The sequence below is a fragment of the Lynx canadensis genome, chromosome B2, assembly GCF_007474595.2.
Source record: "Lynx canadensis isolate LIC74 chromosome B2, mLynCan4.pri.v2, whole genome shotgun sequence".
Classification (NCBI taxonomy): domain Eukaryota; kingdom Metazoa; phylum Chordata; class Mammalia; order Carnivora; family Felidae; genus Lynx; species Lynx canadensis.
In genome coordinates, this window is record NC_044307.1 from 52,075,734 (window position 1) to 52,098,290 (window position 22,557).

General features: G+C 38.3%; 1 protein-coding gene across 6 annotated transcripts in view; it reads left to right on the top strand.

Moving 5' to 3' along the window:
- Positions 1–22,557, top strand: part of LOC115514070 (muscular LMNA interacting protein) — a 250,047-nt gene that overhangs the window by 218,927 nt on the left and 8,563 nt on the right. For 4 of the 6 annotated variants that reach the window (XM_032593184.1, XM_032593188.1, XM_030315730.1 and 1 more), the window contains one exon: positions 20,853–20,906. The exons of the other annotated variants lie outside the window; for them this stretch is intronic. In XM_032593184.1, coding sequence (XP_032449075.1) covers positions 20,853–20,906 — 54 coding nt within the window. The remainder of the gene's footprint in view (positions 1–20,852; positions 20,907–22,557) is intronic. 6 annotated transcript variants of the gene reach the window in all.

Genomic DNA, 22,557 nt, shown 5'->3' on the forward strand with positions numbered 1-22,557 from the left:
TCTCTGGAGATAAACTGCTTGTCAGCAAACTCAGCTGAATTTCCTCAGTCCTCTGTCTCTTTTATCCCTTGCAGCAGCTGACACAGTTGATCATGCCCTTTTGAATCTCCCTCCTCATCCTACTCTTGGGATCATGTCTACATTCCAACTCCCTGACTGCTCCTTCTTTGTTTTCTTGTGGACACTTCTTCTTCCTCTACCCCTTCTCTCTAATTGCCTCCCTTCAGATACCCACCCACTCACAGGCTTCTGTGATTATCTTAGTCCTGATCATTCTCAAATCCACATTTCCTATTCTGTTTCTCCTCTGAGATTTAGTTTTATATCTTCAGCTGCTCTCTTGTCAGTTCCCCTCGGATGTCATGTTGTCACTTCAAACTCATCATTCATTATGCCTCGAATGAGTTCTGTTCTGGCTTCCTTACTTCTGTCATTAATAACACAGTACTCAGTCCTCAAACTCAAAACTTGATTCAGCCATTATTCTTTTTCTGCTTTGACCTCATAGCTGATCATTCACCAAATTGAATGGATTCTTCTTTTGTTATGTCTGTCATGTTGTTATCTCTCCCTATTCTTTCTTATGATTCTACTTTCCTAACCAATCGACTTCTTTCCCTCCAGGCATGCCTTGGGAATTTCTTACTGTTTAACTTGCTCCTGCATTCTCCTCATGTAAAATACCTTCCTGTTTTTCACCTTACTTATGCAAGGCAAACCATTCTCATCCTTTAGAGACTAGTCAAACCATCCCTGCTCCTCTGTGAAGTTTCCCCGTTCATCAACATTCAGGGATGTTTTTCTCCTTTTAATTTTTATAATCCTTGCCTGTGCCAACGTATCTCCTGTATATTACAAGTTACCTTGTATTCATTTGTTGTGATTGTCCTAGTGTCCATCTAGGGCGTGACATGCTTAATATGATACTTTTCACATTGTAGGTATAGCCATAAATAAATGTGTGTTCATGATGAACAAATCCTAAAATGATGCAGGTTATTCACTAGGAGCCTAAGATGCTTGAATATTTGGGATTATTTCCATTTTAAGTAGAAACTAAATATGAGTCAATTTATGGATTTATCAGTACATTTAATACAATTTCACTCAGTTGAGAAACTCCCTTTTTCTTGGGTTGTGTGCAATTTCCAGGGTGTTTATGGAGTGCTTCAACATAGGAACATAGGTGGGGTGGGGAGGTGGAGGCAGGGGGCATCTGATCTTTCTTTGCCATATGCGGGCTCTGGTATCTACTGGGGTGTTTTCAGTCCTGTCTGGTATATGACCATCAGTCATATAATACACTGCTGTTTCCTCCTTTCTTCACCTAAATGGCATGCCCTCATTGGTTCTAGATTAGTTACTTCTGAGCCCCTATAGTATACGTGGAAAACACAGTTACCCGCATCTTGAGAGCAGGTAAATTCTGTGAGGTCCTCTTAGAATCATCGATTTAGATAATCTACATATCCTTCTTTACTCTTCTTTTCCTGCCCCCTTGTTTGTAGAAAATTCTAGGAGTCCGTACTTAAGAATTTGCCTACCCACTAGAATTTATTGGTAACCCTGAAAGCAATACTCACTGCACTTTTGTGGTCATCTGTGGACATGTGAAGAACAATGCAATATTTGATTGGCCTGTGCACATGTTCCCAGTGGGGTGAACAAGGTGATGTTCTATTTTCTTGTTTTAGCTCTCATGCTATAAGCAATCATTCTCTCCATGTCTTAGTACCACAGATTTTGAATTTCTGTGCTTTTTCTTGGTGATTTCACTATTTAAAATGGCTTCTCAGGCATAGTGCTGAAGTTCTGTTTGGCGTTCTATACATTAGAAGGCTATGATGTGCCTCGCAGAGAAACTATACATGTCAGGTAAGCTTTCTTTAGGCATGAATTATAGGGCTGTTAGCTGTAGGTTCAATGTTAATGAATAATAATATATTAAATAAGATATCTTTAAACAGAAAGACACATTAAACAAGACTATATATGATTGACTGATGAAAACGTAATCAGACTCGCAGGAACTTAATCTTATATTTCATCCTGGAGCAGTGGTTCAGGATTTGCTAATTCCATATTTGCAGTGACTTAATACAACATAACTATTGTGAATAATGAGAATCAATTGTGTCTTTTTTGGTTTCCCTGAGAAGAAGTTTCATGTATGAGTAGTTAGTTTGGGAGGTGGTTCTAGGAAACACCAGTTAAGGAAGTAGGGAACTGAGACAAGGAGAAGGTGTTGAATAAAGGGTGTATCATCAAGCAAGTTACCATGTGGGAATTAGAGCTTGAGTTTGCTGGTGAATTCTAGGAGCCAATGTGGACAACTCAGAGTGAGGCAATCTGAGGTGGAGTGTGGGGGGGAGGGTGGGCAGGGTGGGGAATCCTGCTTGTCTTTGTTTGAGGGTTGTGCCTGTGGGATGGGAGCATTAATCCCAGAAGAGCCCTCAGGAAAAGAAAAGCAGGGACTAGTCAAATGAAGTTCAGAGTCTGGTAATAAAATGTTAAGGCCCGAGATGACATAGGTATGACAGTAATTTATATTTTATATATATTCACAAATCTTATGTTTATGTTCTAAATGTGGGGTCCAGGATCCTGTAAATCAAAACTTTGGCTATCAGAATGCAAGAGAATTTTCTTTAATTTTGACATATTATGCCGTGGGCCATATATCATTGCTGATACAATAAAGGGTACAGAGGAGTTATAGGTCTGGGTGTGGAGGGTCATTATCTTACAACTATCTCATCCCCAGTCATTTTACCAATTTTTCCTCTATTTTGTAATTTATATAAAAATGTTTATCTTCAAAGTTAATAACACCTTCCACAGCATATCTGCTGATGTCTAGCTCACAGCCTAGTGGATCCACCCTCTATTTTTTGTTTGTTTGTTTGTTTGTTATTTATTTTTGAGAGACATTGAGAAAGAGAGAGAGAGGCAGAGAGAGAGAGGGAGAAAGAATCCCAAGCAGGCTCCATGCTGTCGGCATGGAACTTGACACAGGGCTTGATCTCACAAACCATGAGATCATGACCTGAGCCAAAATCAAGGGCTGGTCACTTAGCTGACTGTGCTGTCAGGAACCCATGCCCTCTATTTTTGAGAATTCAGTTCTTTTAGAAAGATTACTTTTTCTAAGCACCACTCAGACATCACCACAGAGGTCTCAACTACTCTCCTGGCCATCAAGTAAGAAAACTAATCTGCACATAAGGTATGTAACTGAAAGCTGATCACTCTTCATAACCTTTATTCTTTCTTCATCCTCTGCCTCATTTCTTCTGTGTTGTATTCCCATTATCTCTGAGGCGCAGCTCACTTTTTAATTTTTAAGTCAAACCCAAATCCCAATTCTTCTGGCTTACTTTCCTTTTTCCCACTTACGCACTCAGTTTTCTGTATTTTTTCCTCTTTTCTTATCCCAGCTCCATTTTCTACCTTGTTTTTAGCACAACCACAGGCCATGTGGACAGGAAGTTCTCTCTTACTGCCATCTCCCCTGGGTCGCTCTTCTTCCGACTTGCAGTAGAAACGAACAAGAAAACACATGGCGGACCTATGAATAGTAATGAGAGGAGGGAAGGAGAACTAGACCTTCACAGTCAGGATGATTTTTCTGATGTGCTGGCAGGAGTGAGGCTGGGATTTCTTACTCAGGAAGGCTCTATTTACAGTGAAAGCTTGCAAGGCTTTATCCGTGAGAACAGCATCTTTATAGACAGAGAGACAGCTTTGAAGCCCCAGGAGAACATTGACAGCCATTCTGAGGACCTCTTCTCTTTCAGTTTTCAAAAAATTGTGTTATCTGGAGGCCTAATTTGTGACTGTGCAGCCATTTTATTCACTTTTGGTTTCCTAAAACGCATGATCCTTGTACTTTGTTTGTGGCCATTTACCATTTTCTTTTATTTCTAGTCTGCTTCTGTCTCATCAAAGAGATAAGTGTGGCAGGTTTTCTCACATAGGTATCCCCCCATTGGTTCCACTGCTATTAAATTCTACTGTATATTTTCTTTCTTTTTTTTTTTAAACATTTATTTATTTTTGAGACAGAGAGAAACAGAGCATGAAGGGGGGAGGGTCAGAGAGAGAGGGAGACACAGAATCTGAAACAGGCTCCAGGATCTGAGCTGTCAGCACAGAGCCTGATGCGGGGCTTGAACTCAAGGACCGCGAGATCATGACCTGAGCCAAAGTCGGACACTCAACCGACTGAGCCACCCAGGTGCCCCTCTACTGTATATTTTCTATGCATGTGTTGGAGCCAGCTTTTTCTAACACATTCAATTGGAGTATTTCAGTACTTATCTCTGGAGTAGCCCCTTGAAAAATAGCTTTTACTTCAGAGCAGGAGAGCATTAGCTATTCATCTCCTACCTCTGTTCTTCCTGCCCAGGACCCTCCCAGCCCTGATCACTCCAGCTTGCAGACCCCAGGCTGTGATCAGGACTGCTGGGGGTCAGGGCAAGATGTGAAGATCTTTCATGGAGAGAGGAAAACATATATTCCTGTGGAAGATGACACGTGTCCTGATCCGTCCTGGACATTTTTGTAAAAGCGTATCTATTCTATTTTTCCTATTGTTTTGGAAAAAAAATACTTTTAAAAATAGTTTTTTTTTGAAAATAAATATCTTATAGATCTACTAGTGTAACAAACCATTTGTTAATAAATAGTTTTAATATTATATGATTTCAATTATTTCTTTGCTCCTTGTCATTATTAGAAGTGTCCAGTTTGATCAGTAAGTAGACCTAGAGCAACAAAACTGTAGCCTCTAAACAAGTAAGACATCAGTTGCTGAATTAATCTTGTTGAATAAATGAATTGTTCTATGGCCATGTTTAGAAAAGTAATCCACACTCTTGCTTTAGTTTCCTTATTTATAAAATAGCAATAAAAATAGAATCTCTAGCGGCACCTGGCTGGCATAGTAGATAGAACATGCAGCTGTTGATCTCGGGGTCATGAGTTCAAGCCCCACTTTGGGTGCAGAGATTACTTAAAGAAATTTAAAAAAATGTAAAAAAAATAGAATCTCTATCATAGGATTTTTACCAAGATCAAGTGGCAACCTGAAACTTTCATGTTCCAACTTAAGTTCTCAGTTTTATATATTTTTTCAGCATGCTACCTGTTGTTTGTGGAATTTTGGTGCTGGAGTGAAGAAACAATCCATCGATATAACTGGGAGGACATTACTCTCATCTATAATGTGTTTTTTCCTTGTATTACAACCTATTCATTCCTTTAATGCTTTCAAGTTTATTCCCATATGTATTTGCTTTACCTCTGATTTCTCACTCCCCTTTCCTTTTTCTTCATAGTCTACTATACTATTTTTCATTTGTTTGCATATTTTCTTCCGAATATTGCATTATTATTTTGTGTACATTTAATTTACAGAAATGATATTGTTGACACAGGTCACTCTTTTTCCGTGAGTTTCTTTTTCCTCTGGAATAGTAGGATATTGGGTTTGGTTCTAAAACTCTTACTCTAAGATCAAAACTGGGCTGTATTTCATGAGAATTATATGGGGAGCTTCAGAAGAATGCAGATTCCTGAGACCTACTTAAAACTCCTAAACTCAGGGGCACCTGAGTGGCTCAGTGGGTTAAGTTTCTGACTCTTGATTTTGGCTCAGGTCATGATCTCATGGTTTAAGCCCCTCATTGGACTCTGTGCTGGCAATGTACAGCCTGTGTGGGATTCTCTCTCTCTCCCTCTCTCTCTGCCTCTCCCCTACTCGCACATACACTCTCTGTCTCTCTCTCTCTCCCTCTCTCTCTTTCCCAAAATAGATGGATAAGCTTAGCAAAAAAAACCCAAAAAGCAAAAACAAAAAAACCAAAAAAACAACAAAACACTCCTAAACTCATAACTTCCACTGGACTGGATGATCTTAAAAGTTTTTACGTTTCTGAAAATTTTGAGCTTTACCTATGGTAGCAAATTATTCCTCTTTCATCTTTTAAATTTTTTTTTTCAACGTTTATTTATTTTTGGGACAGAGAGAGACAGAGCATGAACGGGGGAGGGGCAGAGAGAGAGGGAGACACAGAATCGGAAACAGGCTCCAGGCTCCGAGCCATCAGCCCAGAGCCTGACGCGGGGCTCGAACTCACGGACTGCAAGATCGTGACCTGGCTGAAGCCGGACGCTTAACCGACTGCGCCACCCAGGCGCCCCTCCTCTTTCATCTTTTAAATTCCATAATGATTCAGCAAGAAGATAAACTTCATTATGAGAAATAAATTTACAAAGAAAAACTATATCGACATGTTAAAAAGTGCTTGATTATAATGGTTGATTTTTCACATAAAACTTTTATCAAGTAAAAGGAGACACGAGTATTAAATGGTATATATACTACCTTAGGTCACAGGATTTTTTTCCTTAATTAAAGAAAGTCATAAATGTTAGGTTGAATTCTTAATCAAAATTGCTCCCATGTGCTTGTAACATTTACCATTGGGCTGAGTGTTTATACGTCCAGTATTCATGGGCTTAACTGAATCAGAAGGTACATTTTTTATTTCCCCAGAACACTGCTCAATTATTAAAAGTCATTTCTCTTTGAAAAAGTACTGTAGCTGCCAACATGTACTTTATGATTTACTTTTTAAGAAATTAAAATGCCTTTTTCATAAAATGAGATTTTAGAATATACCGATCCTTTATATTAGAATTATGTTCTTGCTAAGAGAGGTGAAACATTTAACTTGAAATGTATCTTATCTTTATGATGTGTCAACACAGTATTTACTGATCCGTTTTTATTAGCCTCTTTTCCAAGCAGCTGCTCTTGAGATTATAGATTAAGAATGAAGAGGAAATATAACTTGTCTGCAATGACAAAATGAGAGGAGAGTGAACACAATGGGGATATTTCAGTCCAATTCCATTCATTATTTGTTTTTTTCTACATAAAGGATCACTCAGAATGAGCCGAAAGTGAGAGACAGTTATTAGAATAGTGTGGGAACCTTTTTAGCCAAATGTATTATGGATAAGAAATACACAGTTTAGGGAATAGGCATAGGAATGTTACACCTAAATGTAATAGACAGTGAACTTATCAGGAGATTCAAGCTCTATTGTCTTTTATTTTCACAAAATGGAGTATTAGGGGTTGGCAATGGACTCTGGAACCTCTGATGAGGTTTCCTGGTAGTGCTGTACTATGTGAATGAACTAGGAAGACAGAAGAAAGGAAGGCAACTTTTATATCCAGAATGGGTAGGTAGGAAAGGATCCTCCGTAAAATGGCTTTAGCTTGTTCCTACGTCAAGAGCATGCTTCCTTTAAACCCGTTGGGTCATTCATCCTATGAATGTTGAATTTTCTCACTTTCTTTTCCTCATTTGTTCTCCTACTTATTTATTTTCAAATTCAGTCAACTTGTAAAGTTTCTATTGTGTCCATTATTGAGACTATCTTTTTTTTAATTTTTTTTTTTTCAACGTTTATTTATTTTTGGGACAGAGAGAGACAGAGCATGAACGGGGGAGGGGCAGAGAGAGAGGGAGACACAGAATCGGAAACAGGCTCCAGGCTCTGAGCCATCAGCCCAGAGCCCGACGCGGGGCTCGAACTCACGGACCGTGAGATCGTGACCTGGCTGAAGTCGGACGCTTAACCGACTGCGCCACCCAGGCGCCCCTATTGAGACTATCTTAACTGGTGATATCATTGCATGGCTACTCAGAAAACTGACTCTATGAATCTACAGACATGTGATAAGTGAATTAAAATTTTAATATAGGCATGTTTCCAATGTGGGTTAAATTTTTTAGTAGCTCATCTGAAAGGAGATTTTTTTTTTGAGAATTCCTCTGATATTTCAACAGAAATTAATCAACAGAAGTTAAAGCAGATTGTGATTTAGCTGCAGAAGGGAAAATCTAAAGCAATTCTAACCTTCACCTACTGGTTCAAAGGCTGAGGGGGCTTTGAAATAAAAATTTGTTTTTCTAAGGTAAGCTGTAAATATTTAGATCTAAAGATGTGAAAAGTCTTTTCCAGATGTATTTTAAGAATAAAGCAACACTCCTTTGAGAGAAGCCATTTACAATTGCACCTAGCTTCAAAATGAGAAAATGAGCACTAAGTTAAGTGATTTGGTTCAAGGTTACAAAAACCTTGTTTAAGTAAGAGCCTAACTCCCTACTGGTAATAAGGAGCATAAATTTTGCAGCTTTTTTATTCCAACATGAGGTCTCGGAACCCTGGAGTCAGGAAGTTGACAAATTACTTATTTCACAAAGATTTACTAAGTATCCCTTAGGTGTCTCTGCTGGCCATACACGGAGATCAAGGTCAGAGAAATGTGAGGGGCCTTTGCCAGGTACGTTCTTCTCTACTTGGGAGAAGCAGAAATTAAATATGCAAAAAAAGCCCATTACTTAATGATCATTGTGGCAAGTGTCACGTAGAAGACAATCAAGTAGTTATGAGTATCTGTTACAGAAGTCCTGCTCTAGTCTGATGAATCCAGAAAGACGTAATGAGGCCACGGTGTCTGAATCCAGGTCTAAAAAGAAGCCATTTGGGGGCCTGCTGGGCACTCCAGTTAGAAGGAACAGCAGGAAGTTTTCCAGGCGGGAAAGAAAAGGAACAGGGCCAAGCGTGAGGAAATGGAAGCAGGCCAGCGTATTGAAGAAGCAACTGGAACCAAGACCTATCGTTTGAAGTTAGCCAGAAGTAAGACTTTCAGACAGCTTCTGCATCCCTGGGGGCACTGGCTTAGCTGGATATGTGAGCAGAAGGCAGGGAGTGAGTTGAGGGGTCACTGAAGTTTTGTAAGAAAGAAATTCATACTGGGAAAAAGTAGGCATACGTTCCACTTTATTTATTTATGTTTATTTTATTTTATTTTATTTTATTTTATTTTGTTTTATTTTATTTTATTATTTTTTAATTTAACTTTTTAATTTCCGTATAGTTAACATACAGTCATATTAGTTTCAGGTATACACTTTAGTGATTCAACAGGTCTTACAGTACTCAGAGCTCACCACGCTGAGTGCACGCTTAATTGCCTTCACCTATTTCACCCCACCTCCTCTCTGGTAATCACCAGTTCTCTAATTTTTAGAGTTTTTGTTTTTCTTTGTTTTGTTTCTTATAACCCACATATTAGTGAAATCATATGGATTTGCCTTTCTCTGGCTGACTTATTTTACTAAGAATTATACCCTCAAGATCCATCCATGTCGTTGCAAATAACATGCCACTTTATAGACCGCATTTTAGTTAAATTTCAAAGCATAATAAAGTAGGTTTTATCCCCTTTATTTCACATACAAAGAAACTGGGCTCAGAAAGTGTAAATAATTTGTATAAAATTCCAGCAGACTAGCTCAAAAGCTGGCACTTGACTAATTTTTCTTAACACTCCCCCTTCAAAACAAAACAAAACAAAACAAAAAACTATCAAGGAAAGCATCATCAACTTCACCAATACCACCACTCTGGAATCATAGACTTCTGTCTGGCCAAATAACAGAGCCATTTACCTCAGGAGAGGAACTAACCACTGAGGTCATGCGCCTTCCTTCAGTTCACAGATGAGGAAACTGGAGACAAATGTTGCAGAATAATACTCCTAACACACCCAAGGCCATGACGATGTGAGTTATTGGAAGAGACTGGGTTTATCATGAAAGGCCACAGTGCTTTTCACCTTACAACCCCAGGCTGCAACCATGTTTCTGCAGCAGACTCAAAGATTAGTGCCTAAGAGAACCACTGTACATCTCATACTTTGACAGACCGCCATATTTACTGAAAGAAGTCATCTTGAGGGGCCCCTGGGTGGCTCGGTTGGTTAAGCATCTGACTTTGGCTCAGGTCATGATCTCGCATTTTGTGGGTTCCAGCCCTGTATCAGGCTCTGTGCTGACAGCTCAGAGCCTGGAGCCTGCTTCTGATTCTGTGTCTCCCTCTGGCAGTACCTCCCCAACTCGTGCTCTCTCTCTCTTTCTCAGAAATAAATAAATGTTAAAAAAATTAAAAAAAAAGAAGTCATCTTGAACTTTAGAGGCAAAAACCTCATTTTATCCTCCTCCTTGATAATATCTGTTTTTGTTTCATCTACATAATTAGAAATCCTTCTGTGTGAATAAACCAAGAAAATTTATTTTCTATCATCCCAGAGAGATAAGCCACCTTGCTCTCAGTTCCAAAACTTTTCTGGAAACTTTGGGAGTTTCTGGGAATTGGATAACTATTCTGATACTGTAGAATAGAAAACCTTTGAGGTGGGCGGAATAGGAGAAAAAAGCCAACTCAAAATTGGTTTTTAATGTTTTTAGATTTTTCAGGAAACCAAAACAGGGGCACTGTTTGCCTATGCCAAATTGTTTTCAGAATGGATGAATCTGTATATGTTCATAAAGAACATTCTGTTCAAAATGGGTAAATGCAAATTAATTGGGCTTTTAACATTAAAAATGAATGCCAGGGAGCAGGTATCTTAAGAGAAACAGTTCTGAAAAATCAAGTATCAATCATATTTAGTTAGGTTCTCCACTAGAGGGCAAGAAGGACATTTCAACACAACAGATGCCTTAATGACAGGCTAGCATTTGAGACCAGGCATGTTTCAGGTTATCTAATTGCCAGTGTTCATTCTTAAAATGTACTTAGTGTAATCACAAACAGTTGACTTTTAAATTTCTTCCAGGAAATCAAGAACAATCAATTCTTATACCTCTGTCTCTGAGCTCATTTGTTGTCATCTATAGCTGAATTTTTTCATTGTAACATTTTTAATAAAATCATTTTAAAAATTAAGAACTTACTAATTCATAAGAAATGTGCAGTAGGAGGCAGGCTGGATGGCAATTTTAGTGAGGAAAGGTACACTTGGACAAAGATGATTTTTAACGCTCTTATAAAAAACATACTGGCTCCTTAGAATCTATTGACCATACTTGTGTTTTATAGGCATAAAGAAAATAAACTGCCATCAAGTTGCACCTTGTTCAGATAGAGGCACAAAGGAAAAATGAGTTCCTTGTATATCAGAGCACTCAGCTGCCACCTGCCTCTTCCCCAGTGCATGGTATCTAGAGCTGTTTCCTTGGAAACAGAGCCTGAGACAAGGGTTCAGGTGTTTGTGATTTACTGAGGTTGTGCTATTTCCTGTAAAAGAGAGAGTGAATCCTCATTGAGAAGGACAAGTAGCAGAGCAAATGTGTTCTCAGGTAGAGGTGAGCCTTGGCCTAACTCATAGGGAGGGTAGCATAGATTGCAAAGTTATCCACCCTTGTGGAAAAGGTGCTGAACTTTGATCCCCACTGTCAGTCAATCTTTGGTTGTGGACCATGATGTGGGAGAGTGTCAAGAAACTCAGCTGAGGGCTAAGGCCTGGTATCCTCAACTGAGGGCAATGGTCTATAGAAGGAGGCAGCTGTAGGCCCTGAAAAATGATAAAAACCCTTGTGGAGGCATTCATCTTTGTAAACCGAGTTTTTATAAATTGAGTCTCCATATATATATATATATATATATATATATATACACACACACACACACACACACACACACACATACATATATATGTTTATCTTTGAGCACAGTTGTTTGTCTAAACTTCCTTTAATGCTATAACTTATTTTTCAAATGTCTTTTGTATGAGGTTGATCCACATCCAACAGTTCTTGACCTACAAAAACATCAATTTTATCAGTTTGATATGGTTCAACCTACTTTTTTGTCTCATTGCTTTAATTCATTTCATTATTCTTTTACTCAATGTAACAAAAACCACATATACCATGTGGTATGTGCATCATGGAGGAGTCTTATTTTGAAACTTCAGGGCAGAATGTTCCTATGTGGCTTCATCTTGCTTAATGTGATCACTGTTTTACTCCTTTCACTAAAATATAAGCAGAACATTTTTTCAGATTTTTCAATTTGTTGAAGTTTACCCACGTGTGACTGATTCAATACAACTCAGAACATTTCCTTTACAGCTATCAAATAATAGTACCCATTTGCCCTCAATAAGCCTTATGTTCCATATGTTCTGTGAATCAAGTAGAAACCTTTTGTGGAAGGAAGATATGACCATGGGGTTGGACCCTTCTTCAGGTTGTTTAAAAATATTTACTTAGCTCCCATTGGTCATTGGAACACTATCTTAGTTCTATTGAAGCATTAAAATGAAGCATAAGGTCTCTCCTTTGCCCTCAAAGAATCAGAGGTCAACCACTAATCTCAATACTTTGTATTATTAAGAATATATACTTATGATGGTCAGATCTTCTTGTCCATTGAGTTTTTTGTTTACTAGTATATAATGTATTTTCTTGTCTCTTATAATTTTTTTCTTAAGGTGCATCCATTTATAAATATAACATTGCTATTCCAGTTTTATTTTGTCTCATCTTTTCCTCTTATTTTCAATTTTTATACGTTTTCTTGTGTGTGTGTATTTTTTATTGACCAAATATTCTCTGGTCTTGATTTTTAATTGTGCCTATAGAGATTTCTCTTAATGTATGAGATTATCTCACTACATGACCTTAATATTGTCATATTATTTTACATTTTCCATTACTACAATTTCTTTTCTCTCCAGCTTTCCACCCAAGAGATTTGGTTTTAGTTTGCTAGTTTAAAAGTGATTCATTCTATTTTGTTGTTATGATTGCCCTTAACTTAGGGTCCACATTCATGTTCATATATCCTTATTAATATCTAAATCTTCTAGTAAGACAAGTCTCATCTTGCCCCTTCCATTACCTCTTATCATGTTGATATATTTCATTCTCAATTTTTATTTCTGCCATTTTATGGTTATAATTTCTGTCTTTTACATGGTCTTTCTTTTTTCTATTTTCTTTTTTTAATGGCAAAACCATACTCAGAGTGCTTTATTACCCTACCTTCCTGAATTTCCTACTTCACCCTCCTGCATTTGTTTCTCTTCTTGATCTAAGAAGGCCTTTAAAGCGGTCCTTATTTGGCAAATATTCTGAAGCTTTGTATGCCTGAGAATGCATTTTATGCTTCAAAATTTCAATAACATTTTAACAGTTTATCAAACTGTAGGTGATAAAAATATTAGACAAATATGTAGTATTATAAGAATTTTTATCCTAATTTGCAAAAGATCTCACTCTTTGGAATGGCTAAAACCTACTAACATAACATAACCAAACATAGGGATTTTCTATGGACTTCTAACTTAGTAAATACCACATCCGTTATGGTTTGAAGTTTGAATAAAAACTACCATAGCTGTTAGGATGTGCTTTTGCTGGGAAGATAGCAAGGAGTAAAAGGAGACAGATTCTCCAGGGATGAGATTTTAGAGATGAGATTCTCCAGGGACAAGGGCTGCTTCCAGTATGTAGCCTGTCTGCCCCACTTCCTTGGAGGTGGACCCCATTCCTCCATCTTTATATACACTGCTTCACAGTACATTTCAGGAATGACATGAGCCCCTCCTAACACTCTTACCTTGTCTTCCGTATACCTTGAAACTGTCACTACACTCACTGCCTAGCCCCCCATCTTGCCCCACCTACATCCTGCAGTGCCTATTGTAACTTGGTCTTAGATTGCAGCCATTCCCGACATATTCTGACAGCTTGCTCTCCCGATCTTAAGTCATACAGTCCTCAGCTCATTTGCTCTCTTCCTCTTCAACCTCTCCTCCTTACATTCTCAAAGATGCTGCTGGGAGTGGAGTGTTAGGGGAGAGCAGAATGGGGTCTGGTAGGGGGGTGTTTGGAAGTCGGGGAGAACACAGTTTGACCCCATCATGTTTGTGACTGTTCCTCCTAAGAAACACTTTTCCAAATTTTTGTAATACATCGATTGACATCTGTTGACACACTCCTGGGTCCTGGGATAGGTTTCTTGCAACTTGGGAATAACTAGTTGCAAATTAGGAACAGCTGGAATTGGACTGAAAAATATTTATGAGGCTGAATCTTAATACCGAGCTGTATTTTTTATTATTTCTCCCATTGGAATATAATAGCTAATAGCCCTTATGTTCTATGGAAAAGAAAGAACAGGGGAGAAAAATATTCCACCAACATTATCTTTTGTGAAGAAAGAGTCTTTTGGTTTATGATTGTATTAGAATGAGTATGATATCAACAACAATTGAAAGCGATGTTTTGCTTGTAGTACTAAGCAAATAATTGTGCCCTTGAAGGTTAGAGGAAAGACAGAGAACAAATATGCTTCCTTGTCAATTCCAATTTCAGTTTCCCAAATTTGAATCCCGAATTTGAATGGTGTTGGAATATAGATGTTGTTCCATTTTCATTACAACATGGGAGCTGTGCAATGAAAAAAGTGAATGGTGTAGTTCAACCCCTTAGGGAAGTCATTTTCTAGTTGAGAAAGAAGGAAGTCTAGATGAAAAATGTGAATAAACACAGGGATGTGGTATTTGTTTTCAAAACAGGTTGAACACAGAGTAGATGAGAAAAAAAAAAAATTCCATTAAACTGCTCTTTAGAAAGTGGTCTTTAGAGGAAGGAATTCTAACTGTCCCAAGTCTATCCCTCCTGGGATGAAAGAGAAAAGGCAAACAATAAAAATAGTTTAATTTGGAAATTTTCAACCATATCTAAAAAGACTTATTACAAAGATCAGAGCAGAAAATTCCTGTTTTCTTACTGGTATTAGATTTACTGGTACTTAGACCCCAAAATAATGATATTAATGATCAACGCTCAATAGGAAGTTTTCTCTGGGTTTATAAAACAATGAAAATATACCAAATGCCAACTGAGTATATGACAATACTCAGGGAATACACAGAGGGATGTTGTGAAACTTTGTAGTATTTATAAAAGTTCATACATACAAGGAGCAAGTAGCACAGTTAAGAACTGATATTAAGGATTCCAGATAAGATTCTTTTTTAGTTTTAATTTTTAATGTTTATTTATTTTTGAGAGAGAGAGAGAGAGAAGGAGGGAGAGGGAGAGAGAGAGCACAAGCAGGGAGGGGCAGAGAGAGAGGGAGAGGGAGAATCTGACAGTGCAGAGACAGATGCGGGGCTCAATCCCAAGAACTGCAAGATCATGACGTGAGCTGAAATCAAGAGCTGGATGGTTAACCAACTGAGTCATCCAGGTGCCCCTCCAGTTGAGATTCTATGGAGAGTTCATCTTTACCATTGATGGAGGTACAGCTTCTAGCTCAGCTGTGGCTCAGTACAGGAGATTCCAAGAAAGAAGCAATTTTTTTTTTTTTCTGAGACAGCATCATTTATCCATCAACAGAGTTCCTTTTATATGTCACAGACTCACCGAGTTATCTGAGTAGAGGAGGTACCAGAACTCATCTAGTTAGGGCCCAGAGTTTAAAGATGAGGAAACCAAGGCCCAGAGCGAAAGTGATGTTCCCTAAGTCACACAAGGGGTTAGTGGCATAGGAAAAAAAAAAATTAAAGATTTTATTTTTGAGTAATCTCTACACCAGCATGGGACTTGAACTTACTACCCCAAGATCAAGAGTCACATGGTCTACCAGCTGAGCCAGCCAGTCACCCCTGGCATGGGAAAATTTTTAATACTTTTCAGCATCACCAAAAAAGAGATGCTGCATCTTTAAATTCTAAAAATAAATATTTAAATTACTGATATTCTGTAGGTAATTTTTCAGGCTAGTGCAGAAGAGCTCTTTAAGACATATGGGTAGGAGGAGTATATTTCTCCCTGTCATTGAGAGCAGGTTTTTCCTCATAGCACATGTCATAAACTGCCCTCAGTAACAGAAAACTTGGGTCACTCCCATGTTTTGTTCAAGGCATAGACTTTTTAAAAAATTTTTTAATGTTTATTTATTTTTGAGAGAGAAAGACAAAGCGTGAGTGGGGGGAGGGGCGGAGAGAGAGGGAGACACGGAATCCAAAGCAGGCTCCAGGCTCTGAGCTGTCAGCACAGAGCCCACTGTGGGGCTTGGACCCATGAACCATGAGATCATGATCTGAGCTCAACCAACCACGCTCAACCAACTGAGCCACGCAGATGCCAAAGGCATAGACTCGAGCAATAAAGTGGATCCAGTGTTTGGTATACAACTGCTAGGGTATGATGGGTCCTACCCTCCAGCAGCTCGAAGTCTTTATGGGAAATAAGACAAACCCATATTTCGTACTCTTCATTCCCTTACCGAGCATTTTGAAGGACTTCCACCTTTACATTGTAAGTGGAGGTAGTGCCTGAGAAGAAGTTTGCAAGGCATTTAAGCAGTTCAAGAGAAACTAGAAATACAAACCTGCAGGTAGAGTTGGTAGCCTCAAACACAACTAAATTCATTTCCTTTTTGGGCAAAAGAATTGTGAGTGTTAGGGTGCCTGAGTGGCTCAGTCGGTCAAGTGTCCTACTTTGGATCACGTCATGATCTCAAGGTTCATGGGTTTGAGCCCCACATAAGTCTCTGTGTTGACAGCTCACAGCCTGGAGCCTGCTTTGGATTCTGTGTCTTCCTCTCTCTCTCTGCCCCTCCTCTGCTCATGCTCTTTCTCTCTCTGTCACTCAAAAATAAATAAACATTAAAAAAAATAAGAAAAAATTTAAAGAAAAAATTGTGAGGGTCAAATAGAACACATGTGCATGATAGTTCTAGCTCAGAATTCCCTTGACTTGCAAAATTTCATACAAATGAGTTCTTTAGGAATGCAGTAAATGCATCCCAATTCTTCACTAATTCAGAATTCTTTAATTTTGCAAGTCAGAAAATCCTCTTTTCCATAGCCATCTCATTCATTCTTTCTTTCCTTAATTTATTTACCCAGTAATCATTTGCTTGTACTCTGTGCTGAGCAGGTCCTGTGCCAAGTGTAAAGGTCCTAAAACTGAATGACACAATCCACGTGATGCCCAAAGGCTTACACTTTCATAATGACAGCATTATATACCTATGAAATACACGATTTGCTGTAGGTATTGCTAAAATAGTTTGTCACATCTATTTTGAGGGATGTTCTTCAGACGGTTACACTGTAACTTGAGTAGTTCACAAGTCTACACCAGGAAACAGAAGTGGAAGTTACCGTTTACCAAAGATGAATGGAGTGAAGGAGATTTAGGAGAAGATATAGCTCAGCTAAGAAGCAATCTCAAAGGACTGAATTCTGAATAGCATTTGTAGCACTCTTGCCAATTTTAAAATGTTAACATTTCTCACAAATCTTCCTCTGCTTCATAATTTCTAGTAGCCAAGAAAACCACCTTCATCTTCATGTGGGAGGCCACCAAAGTTAGAGCTTTGAATTCCATTTCTCATGTGGAGTCAAGACTTAAAGAAGTGGTTTAACCACATTTTGCATGTTTTCTTTTTTTCTGGTTGTCAGGGTTCTGATTTCTTCAGTTGGTTTGAGCTCACTTATCTGTCTTTGTTAGAGAAGTTCGTGTTACCTTGGGAGAAGAAGTGACATTTATGAGAAAGCCCCACACTGGTAACAAACACTTCATAAGGCTTTATATTAGTGTGGTGGCAGCTGGGATCAAGAGTGTAATAAAAATCAACTGAATATTGTGTTCAAATGCCACTTGTTGATTATCCCACAGTAGTGAGTGAGCAAAGGTCCAATTAATCTGTGATACAATATCCAGGACATGAGTTTGCATCCAGGATAAAAGTATGTTGTGTCTCATTTCACCTGAGCTTTCTATCTCACTCATCCTTCTATGCTGAATAATGCTCTGATGATAAAATTACTAACTTTTCAGTTTTTTTTCAGGCATAATAGTAATATGCTTTCCAGAACACTTAGCACCAAATAAACAGTCTTGAATGACTCTGTCCTTCACCATACACCTACTCACTGCATAACAAGCCACTCACCTATGTAGAATTTATTTTGTTTAATTTTTTAAGTAGGTTCTATGCCCAACACGGGGCTCAAACTCATGACCCTGAGATCAAGAGTCACTCATTCTACCGACTGAGCTAGCCCAGGTACCCCTGTAGAATTTATTTTAATGGTTTAGCTTCATTGTTACCATTCTTATTGTGAGAAGATTTTCACACAATATTTTATTGTCCTCTGCACTTAGCATCTCTAGCCCTCATGCGGTACAAAGTCTCTCTATTCAGCAGAGATATCAACACTCAACATTAATTTTCTCCAAGGCTTCTCAGTGTGTCTTCCCTAATCAGTAGGGAAGTCATATCAACGTGTCTACCTGATGCTTCTTCACTCATCCTAGGGCATAGGGGGTCTAGAGTCACCCAGGAAAATCTTGAGTCTGTTCCACACTGTAAGGCAATGCTTTAATATAAACCTTCTTCTTTATTCTCTCTTGGATTACATAAATCTTCCAAGCCCCCCGACCTCTCACTCCACTTCCACAGCCTTCCATATTTTGCACATCAGTCACAATGACTTTCTCTCTTCTTCTTTTTTTTTTTTTAATGAAAATCTGATCACACATGCCCCTTTCTTGCTTAAAGTACTTCACTGGTTTCTCATTGCCTGGAGAATGAAGGCAGACTCCTCATCTGACACATAAGCTCCATTGTATTATGTCTCGGGTGTGGCCTTTCATACTATACCAGACACTCCCGACTGCTTCTGATCTCTGAATGAGGCACTCATGTCTTCAATATGTGGCTGTTCCTTTTGCAAAATGATGCACCCCACTCCCTTACCCTGGCACCCTTTCCTGTCTCCTGAGTAACTTCCCGGCATATTACCACTGTACCCTTGCTTTGAAAGCACAGTCTCTGAAACTTTCATCCTGGATTCCAGTCATGGTTCTGCCGCTTTCTAGTTCTGGACCTGGACTAAGTCATTCTGTCTCTGAGTGCTTTAATTTCCTCATCTGTGAAACAGGGTAATACCAGTGCTCACTAGAGTGTTGTGAAAAGTAAACTAATATGTGTAAGGAATTCGTCATGTGAGTGCATAATAAATTGTTATGGCCAAATCCATTAACCTTCAAAGATATTATTATCACATTTTATTTTACATTTTTAGTCAGCTTGAGGATAATACAAAGGCAAACCCACTGTGATAAAAAAAAAAATCATAAAGAGAAGAAAGCATTCCAAAGCCAAACATAAATGATTAGGGAAATACCAGTTAATTTGGATTCGTCATTTTCTGTTCTCGTCTGTTGATTAGGGTAGTTAACACACAGTTTCTGAAATTAAAGATTAAAATGAAATGGATATAAATGAATGAGTGCCTATATTGGAAAGAAGGAATGGTATAAAAATAGGTATTACATAATTATTCAATTACTTTTGTAATCTTAGCTGAAAATTTTATTGGAAGGTTTCCAACATTTTAAAATTTTTGGATATTTATCCTATTATATCTTAAGCGACTAGGAGAATGAAAATTTGCCATTGTGCAAACTCTAATGATTTATATAATTACCCTAGAGCTTGGCCTAGGTATGCTAAAGATTCTGCTGCCTCCAGGACCAATTACCTGGGTCTAAGGTTTGAAATGGTACATAGAGTCCAGTCCTGAGCCATACTTAGGATCTCAGGAGACCTCAATGAATGAGAACTAAGCACTTCCAGATGATTTCTGGAATGCTATTTAGATCTCTAGTTGGCTCTGGGACCAGATCATGCTTCTATTTAAAGCGATGGTCTTAGGCAGCTAGGAGTCTTGATGTTACAATACCCAGAGGATTTCATAGTTGGGAACAGATGTAATGTTTGGGATTTAGTGAAACTATAGCTTTAAATAAAAGCAGGCTCCATTTGTGAAAATCTGCTGGAACAGAGGGAGGGAAGCCTGAGGAGATGTGGAACAGGACCTCCTTGGCTATCCTAGCAGCCAATGATGGCACCCTCCCTGGGCCAAGGCCAGATTGTTGGGCTCCTCTGAATTTTACTGGAGGATTAGGAACTAGTCACTGCTCTACTGATTTACTGATCAAAGCAGGACCCTAGTGAGAGTGAAAGGGGGGCAATTATTTTTATAATCCTGATTTGCCCAGTACAATAGTAGGAACAAGGAATGCTGTGGCAAATCAGGTACTGTGGTTCTCCCGAAGTTGAAATGAGGAGAGATGGTGAAAAAAGGGGGGCAGATTTATTATGAATCATAGCTCATCCCTGCCCTTCATGTATGTGGGTCCCTCATTCTGCCTCTCTCTTTTCCTGCATTACCTTTGCCTTTTTCTATCTTAATAGGTTTAAATGTATGTATAATGCTTAGAAGACCCCTGCAACAATAAACATTTCTATATAAGCAAAAAGCCTCTCTCCTATTAAAATGGCACTGTGTTGTAAAGTAATTGTAATACCCTCATCCTGTAAGATTGCAATGCTTATGAAGTCCCTATACATTGAGATTCTTAATGTTTGCAATACCAATGCTTTATATTCTGAGGAAGCATTTACTCTCTGTAGACACATCTGCATATACTGGGATCTGAGCATGATTGGTTTCTTTCGCTTTTGGAGCTTTTCAGTTTGAGGCCTATTGTGAGGATTGAGACATAAATATAACTTTGTTTCCTCTCTGTGAAATCTGCCATGTGTTTTAACAATTCATTTATTCAATAAATAATTAATAACTATCTATGCTATATGCCAAACACTGTTAAGAGTTTATGTGAGACACAAAGATAAATAAGATATGGTCTCATGCTCAATGTATTCGCCACTGACACTTTTTTTTCTATGTCAAGAATATCTGCCCATGTTTTTAATAACAAATCAAATCAAATTTAAATTCAAATCAAATGTTTACATTTGGAAGAATCTACTGTGGTCAGCGATAATATACTTATGTCATTGCTTAAATATCTATTTAAATGAAATTTAAACATTTATTTCTCCTTACTCCTACCCCTGATCACATCCTGGGCAACTTTTCTGTGAAGCTGAGTCATCCAATGGTGGCTATTCCTGAACATGAAATTCTTGATTCCAAAGAGGTAAATGTAAGATACAATTAGAGATATAGTTATCCATTTCCATGTGATATTAGGTTGTGGAAATAAATCTTATTTTAAAAAATATTAATAAAGTATTTTTAATATTGAAATTATTTAAATATTATTAAATTATTTAAATATTAAATTTAAATATCTAAATTTTAATTTTTTAAATGTTTATTTTTTTTTGAGAGAGAGAGAGACAGAGGGTGAGCAGGGGAGGGACAGAGAGAGAGGGAGACACAGAATCCCAAGCAGGCTCCAGGCTCTGAGCTGTCAGTACAGAGCCCGACTCGGGGCTTGAACTCACGGACCACGAGATCATGACCTGAGCCAAAGTCGGAGGCCTAACCGACTGAGCCACCCAGGCACCCCAATATTTACATTTTTTAAAAAAGAAAAAAACTAACTGGCCCACTTTGTGTTGTTCAGAAGCAATTGATAGCTGAGTAAGTACATTCTTGCTGCTTGTCGATGTGAAAGGTGGTTCTAGAGGTCCCCATGTGTGTAGCACCTTGATCATAAACCAACTCTTTCTATCCCAATATCTGTCTTTGAGATTTCCACTTCGGATACATATGTGAAACACTGTTGTCCTGTCTCGACCGTCAAAGAGTGCCCATAATACTTATGGTGGGTGTTGTGAATCAGCAGCCCCAACGTCTCATGGTGTCTCAGTTATAGCTCATTGGAAGGTGTCTGGTGAGCTCACTGAGCACTGCCCCTGACCCCCTAGTAAATTCTGCTCAGGGCAGGTAGCATATAGGCAAAAGCATACCAGTTGAAACATACCTGTCAATTTTCATACAAATGTGCAGTCACTTCACATTTTGTGCCCCTCTTCGTAGGGGCACCTGGGTGGCTCAGTCTGTTAAGCGTCTGACTCCTGATTTCAGCTCAGGTCATGATGTCACGGTTCATGGGTTTTAGCCCAGGTTCAGGCTCTGGGCTGACAGTGTGGAGCCTGCTTGGGATTCTCTGTCTCTCCTCTCTCTTTGCCCTTCCCCTGTTCTCTCTTACTCTCTCTCTCTCTCTCTCTCTCTCTCTCTCTCTCTCTCTGTGTCAAAATAAATAAACTTAAATTTTTTTTGTATTTTTATAAATGCTGTGCCAAAGAGACAAGGAAAAATTGTGTGCAGAAATTTTTAATTTTCTCTTAATCAAGAGCAAGGATAATTGAATAATGTTTTCTTCTTCTACATCCTCTCAAAGTGGTAAATGTGAGGGAAAATAAGTAATTTTTAAAGGGCTTTTAAGAAGGGGGTGAGATATCTCATGCTCTCATTTCAGATACCCTTGGATAGTGACTTATGCAGCCGCCAAATTTCGAAAAAAATAAGCATAATACAAAAGAGAAGTATGAATAATACAACTGCAAATAAAATGTAACTTTTCCCAAAGCATATTTTGTACAATTTAGGGCACATTACCCACTTTTCTTAAACTGAAATTCCTATTTCTGCAAATTTGAAAACTTTTCTCATATGAGACCATGTGGCTCTCTGCTATAACATTAGTCATTAAAACATAAAACTGTGTTATGAATAAGTGTGGATTTCTACCCTTGAACACTTCTTTGATTATTTTTAAATAGGATTATTGGTTCAATGACTATGGACATATGGAAAAATTTTAATACATATAGCCAAAT